Genomic DNA, 6,169 nt, shown 5'->3' with positions numbered 1-6,169 from the left:
AAAAAAAAGAAGGTTTATATTAACTTTTTAAATTTCAACAAGTTATCAAAGAAATTCTAGAACGTAGATGGCCAACCGATCCTCTGTCCCCAACCAGATTCACAGGTGTATTATTTTGTGTTCCCACATGACGGGAAAAGGAGCAGTGCAGGATTTTATAAGGTTTTGTTGACAAAGTTGCAGACATTTTATGTTGAATAAATGGTCGTCCAGTATCCACAAACTCACCTTGTTTGCCAGCGCCACCGGAACCAATATTAATTACTAACAAAAATTAAGGGGCTTGTCCATATTCATTGTGTTTTATTTTTATTTTTTTTTGTTATTGAATTTTTTCTATGTTTTTTTCTAAATTTGTTACTTAGTAGTAGCTTAAGAGAAAAATGTTATTAAATTTAACAAAATTCACGTACCTATTAACATGTTTGGTTATTTGATCTACATGCCCTTAAGAATTTAATTTTTTTAATTATTTTTTAATTTTATCATTACATATTTGGTTAATTGAAAATTTAATTTTATATTTAATTTTTTTTATTTTTTATAAAGTTATCATAATTTAAAAAAAAATCTAGGTATTTGGTTGATGTTTGAATTTATAATCGTCTATTTTTGTTATTAGATAATTAAATAAAAAAATAATTTTAAAAATATATTATAATCTCAGTGGAGTTAATAACCTGATTTATAGGTTTGATGTACTAACTTGGGCTACTCAATTCATAGGTTTGACGAGCTTACCCGCTAACCGGATATGAGTTTTTTGTTTTTGGTTTTTTAATTGTTTTTTCTTTGATTTTATTTTTAATTTTATCCTTTAATATTGGATTGGTTGTAAAATAAACTACATGGTTTATTTTTGTTTAATTTCTATAGGGTTATTGTTATCTCAAATAAGTGTTTATTTCAAGTCATTGCTCAATTTTTATAAGCATGTATTTTTATTATATAATTAGATAAAAAAAATTATTTAACTTAACAGATCAAGATTGTAGGGGACCGATATCGATCTAATCTATAATTGTTTCAATATTTTTAAAAAAATATAAGTTTTTTAAAAGGTTAAGTTCTATAATTATTTCAATATTTTTTAAAAAATATAAGTTTTTTAAAAGGTTAAGTTATCTGAATTCATGAAATTAATTAATTTAAATTAGTTAAATTTTACATGACTTAATTAAAAACTTGAATTAATTAAAGAAGTAAATTTAAAAATTTGATGAAGTTTAATAATATTATTAAAAAAAAAACCTTTTAACGCGCTTAATATTTTTTTTTTGACATTTTAAAAAAAGTAATTAGAGTACTTCAGAGCGCGGTACATGGTAGTAGTATATTTGCTAAATTATAGATCGGTGAGAGACAAGTTAAGCACTTACTATCAATGGTCAGGGAACAGGCAAGAACGTAGTTGGTGGTCTTCTACATGTGAAACCGAGGAAAGTTAAGTCGGTCATACTGTCCTGTATTTTCCAAGCAGAATCATTGAATCTTTCTGACAAGTATCTGATCTAGTGTTTTTCGAGTTCTAGAAAATGGGCACTTTAATTTTTCCTCCATTTATAGTTGAACCAACTGTCTTGTTATTATAATCATATTTCTATTCTCGAGATCAGATTTTCTTCCATGTGTAATACTTGCAGATCTCTTGCTGTCGACTCGAGTTTAGAGATCTATTTTCTAGATTGTTCTGAGTCGGCACAATAATAGTAGTGGAGAAATGCTGTCATCAGATGAATTGGTAGGTTCACCGACTAATTATATGTGGAGCAAAAACCTTCCAGTAAAAAATATTTTAAAAAATAATAAATACTACAAAATCAAGGAAACAGCTCGCCGGTGTATTGCCGTTTCTTTTAATTGTCTTCTCGAAGGCGGTGGGAGGGGAATCATGCTTGGTACGAACGAGAAGACGGAAAATAAAAATGCGGTGGATACTGTGGTGGCCGGTAAGGTTAAGGTTTGAGACTTAAGAAACCAAGACTATGGCCATTAAGCCAAGTTTACTATTAGCTGCTCTACAATGCAATACATAACAAGGCAGTGCTTAGTAAGCAACGCCAACGGTGTATATCAATTTCTTTTCAATTAATGTATAGGATAAGAAACTACGCATTAATATTCACATTTAACAGCCTAGATTCGGCAATAAGGCGTAAGAAATTAAAAATTTTTAATTTGGAAAATCATATGAGATATATATTTTATTGTTAGGAATATAATCAAGCAAGCTGCCTGCCCTTCAGCTCAAATGTTGGTTAATGAACCTAAAAAGACAGGAATATACACACAAAGAGAGAGAAATATTACTCATCAATATTTTATTTTATTTTTTTAAAAAATAAAAGATATGATGTACTCACAATGCATCATATTATGAAATATTATTCATTGCAATAACTTTTTTCTTTTTATCTTTGGTTTTTTTCTTCAAGAAAAATTATATTTTTTATTTTATTTTATCTCGTAGCATTTGATTTATTAGAAATGAAATATCATAATTTATTGAGATATGTTTTTTATGTAATTATTTTAGTTTCATGATCCATATTGCAGGTTTAGCAATTTGATCACATGACTCAATTTTTCTAAAATTATTTTTTAATTTTATTTTTGAATATTAGATTGATTAAAGATTAACTTCATAATTTGTTTTAGTTTATTTTTTATAATGTTATCTTTGTCTTCTTATCTAGATCACAAGTTTTACAGGTTAACCTAGATTTACTTGAGTTATTTTATTATGTTATTTTTTGAATTGAGAATTTTTTCAATTTCACTATTCAAAAATTGGTTGATTGAGAATTGTGCTTAATAATTTATATTAGTTTGTTTTATATAAAGTTATTTCAGTCTCATAACTCGAGTCGTGAGTTTAATAGGATAATTCAGGTTAAATCAGGTTATTTCTTTTGTTGCTTTTTAAAAGGTTATTCTAATCTTATATGAATTTGGTGAGTTAACCTTAACTGATTTAGATCTTTTTTTTTTAATATGATTTTTTTCTAGTTTTATTCTTTAACATTAGGTTGATTGAAAATTAAACTTTTTAATCTATTTATATTTATTTTTTTATGGGGCTAACTTGATCTTATGACTTGGTTCATAGATTTGACAAGTTAACTCAAATTGACTCTAGTTATTTTTTTTTTTCAATTATATCCTTCAACATTTAATTGATTGAGAATATGATTTAATAATTTATATGTATTTATTTCATATAGGGTCATCATAATCTCATGATCAAGGTAATGAATTTGACTAGTTAATCTAAATTAACTCGAGTTGATTTAGTATGTTGTCGTCTTTATACTTTTTTAAAAAAGATTTTATCTTAAGATTTTTTTAACCAAACTATAATTTTATTAGTTATTCGAGTTGTTTTTAGATTTATCAAGTCCATCTAATTATATCATAATAATCCCTATATGATTTAAATTTTTGTTATTGACTAGAAAAAATATTAATAATATTTAAATATTTTTTAATATTAAAAAAATATTATTTCATCCACAGCGAAATTAGCAGGATATCGATCTAAAGATTCACTAAATAGAATAAAAAAAAAAAAGGCATTGGAAAGGCTTGGTTTGGCATATTGAACTGCATATTTCAAAGATGCACAAGTGAATTGAGGATAGCACTTGGCTGTTGAAACGAACGCGTACAAAAGGATGACACAAATTAATATATCTCATTAATTTTTTTTTTAATATAAATGCGTACAAAAGGATGACACAAATTAATATATGTCATTAATTTTTTTTTTAATATAAATGGACTTCTTCCTCTAGCTTGCTAGAGACCAAAGAGTTGTTGGGTATCCCCAGTTAATATGAGATCTCTAGCTTATTTTTTAAGAGAAGCAACCTCTATATACTATTAAATAAATCCTTATAGAATTTTTATTATTATTATTTTTGTGAGGAAAAGTTACCTCCCAAGCTAAACTAGGAAGCAACGGTAACCTCATGTTTGTTTAAAACATATCTGCTTGGACTCAAGGCTGCTATATAATGGCATGAGGGAGGGTCATGTATTCCATCCCACGAGACAGAGATCAGGTAGAGATAGAGAGAGATCAGATGGAGAGCAAAAGCAAAGTGCTCGTTGTAGGGGGGACTGGGTACCTGGGAATGAGGCTGGTGAAGGCAAGTTTAGGTCAGGGTCATGAAACATACGTATTGTATAGGCCAGAGATAGGTGTTGATATTGATAAGGTTCAAATGTTACTGTCATTCAAGGAGCAAGGAGCCCGTCTTGTGCAAGGTTCCTTCAATGATCAGCGAAGCCTTGTCGACGCGGTTAAGTTAGTTGATGTAGTTATCTGTGCAGTTTCCGGTGTCCATATCAGGAGCCACCAAATCCTCCTCCAACTCAAGCTTGTTGATGCTATCAAAGAGGCTGGAAATGTTAAGGTAGATCAACTTGTATGTATACATGAATCGCCTGTTCTTTCTTTAATGATAGTAGTGTATTATCTTTTGTTATTTCCAACTTGTATGTATACATGAATCCTAATTTCCTTCTCTCTGTGTGGCTTGACCACTTCTCAATCATCATTAATGTTGTATAATTAAGCACAAACATTAAATTGAAGGGTGAAATGTGTCGCAGAGATTTTTGCCCTCCGAATTTGGCACTGACCCTGCAAAAATGGAGAATGCTATGGAACCTGGACGGGTTACATTTGACGATAAAATGGTAGTTAGGAAAGCAATTGAAGATGCTGGAATTCCTTTTACATATGTTTCTGCAAACTGCTTTGCTGGATACTTTCTTGGAGGTTTATGTCAACCTGGACACATCATCCCTTCAAGGGAACAAGTATCCATACTGGGAAACGGGGAAGAAAAAGGTACCTTGATAAAAAGGATGGTTAATTACTACATAGCTAGGTTGTTTTCTCTTATAATTTGTGCTTAATAGAAAAGAAAATTATGTTCTAATCTCTTTTCCTACGTGTATTTGATTCGACAGCAATTTATGTTGATGAAGATGACATAGCCACGTACACTATCAAGACCGTAGATGACCCTCGGACCCTGAACAAGACATTATACATTAGGCCACCCAAAAACATACTGTCTCAAAGAGAAGTAGTTCAGATATGGGAGAAACTCATTGGGAAAGAGCTGCGTAAATCTACAATTTCCTCGGAAGAGTTCCTGGCTGCCATGAGAGGTAGGGGTGTTTGTTTGTGTGGTTTTTCGTGATTTTTTAGAATTTTTTTATTTTTTTAAATTATTTTGATATATCGGTGTTTTATTTTTTAAAATTATTTTGATATATAGGTGTTAAAAATATTTATTAAAAAAATTATTTTTGTATATTTAACTAAAGGTAACAATCAGTAATTCGAATAAATTATCCTTGTATGATTAATGCCTAATCAACTTGCTTGTTTTGTCTCCTTGAAACAAAAATGAAGAACAAGATTATGCTGAGCAAGTTGGATTGACACATTACTACCATGTTTGTTACGAGGGATGCCTTACAAATTTTGAAATTGGTGGTGAAGGAGAGGAAGCTTCGGAGCTTTATCCAGAAGTCAAGTACACCACAGTGGAGCAGTACATGAAACGCTATTTATAATTCTCCAATTTGTATATTCGTAATTCTGTGTTTTTTACTTCTTAAGATGACGAGAGCAGGATTCAAACTCAAGGCCTGCTTCTTCTTCTTCTTCTTCCATGCTTTTCAAGAGTGAACAACCATAATTGGAAACCTGTGTAATTTATTGCTATAATTAACGCAAAGTACCTTTGTTTTGTGTGTTTGGAAGACATGGTGACTAGAAGGCGACTTGCTACTTGTGTTCCCAATTTTAAGTTAAAGATACTGTTTGAGAAGAAATCTCACTAATGAAGCAACAACATTTGATTTCTGTTTGTTGAAGGTGACACGATCACCTTTTCTTTTTCTTTTTCTTTTTTTTTCTGTTTTTTTAATACCAAGGTATCCTATCCTCATTCTAGTTTTTGGACATTGATGGTGTGTTTTATTTACGTGGCTATACCGTGTATTTAAAAAAAAAATTAAGTTTTTTAATTATTTTTTTATTTTAAAATTATTTTAATTTATTCATATAAAAAAAATTAAAAATTAAAAATATTATTTTAATATATTTTTAAATAAAAAACTTTAAAAAACAACCATTACTACAATA

General features: G+C 29.3%; 1 protein-coding gene across 1 annotated transcript; it reads left to right on the top strand.

The window, feature by feature from the left end:
* Positions 1 to 3,893: 3,893 nt before the first annotated feature.
* On the top strand, positions 3,894 to 5,794 carry LOC105121482 (bifunctional pinoresinol-lariciresinol reductase 2-like). Its single transcript, XM_011020135.1, has 4 exons — positions 3,894 to 4,418; positions 4,618 to 4,858; positions 4,981 to 5,184; positions 5,432 to 5,794. The coding sequence occupies exons 1-4, from the start codon at positions 4,035 to 4,037 to the stop codon at positions 5,593 to 5,595; spliced, it is 993 nt and encodes a 330-aa protein (XP_011018437.1). The 5' UTR covers positions 3,894 to 4,034; the 3' UTR covers positions 5,596 to 5,794.
* The last annotated feature ends 375 nt before the right edge of the window (positions 5,795 to 6,169 follow it).

Source organism: Populus euphratica, unplaced genomic scaffold (assembly GCF_000495115.2).
Source record: "Populus euphratica unplaced genomic scaffold, PopEup_1.0 scaffold25.1, whole genome shotgun sequence".
Lineage (NCBI taxonomy): Eukaryota > Viridiplantae > Streptophyta > Magnoliopsida > Malpighiales > Salicaceae > Populus > Populus euphratica.
This window is presented reverse-complemented; position numbering and strand designations above follow the sequence as displayed.

Excerpts from the sequence above, each read along its gene's own strand:
- LOC105121482 (XM_011020135.1), top strand. The coding sequence starts at position 4,035 with ATGTATTCCATCCCACGAGACAGAGATCAGGTAGAGATAGAGAGAGAT. Across the intron at positions 4,859-4,980 it reads GGGAAACGGGGAAGAAAAAG|CAATTTATGTTGATGAAGAT; the intron begins GTACCTTGATAA and ends TTGATTCGACAG. Across the intron at positions 5,185-5,431 it reads GTTCCTGGCTGCCATGAGAG|AACAAGATTATGCTGAGCAA; the intron begins GTAGGGGTGTTT and ends ACAAAAATGAAG.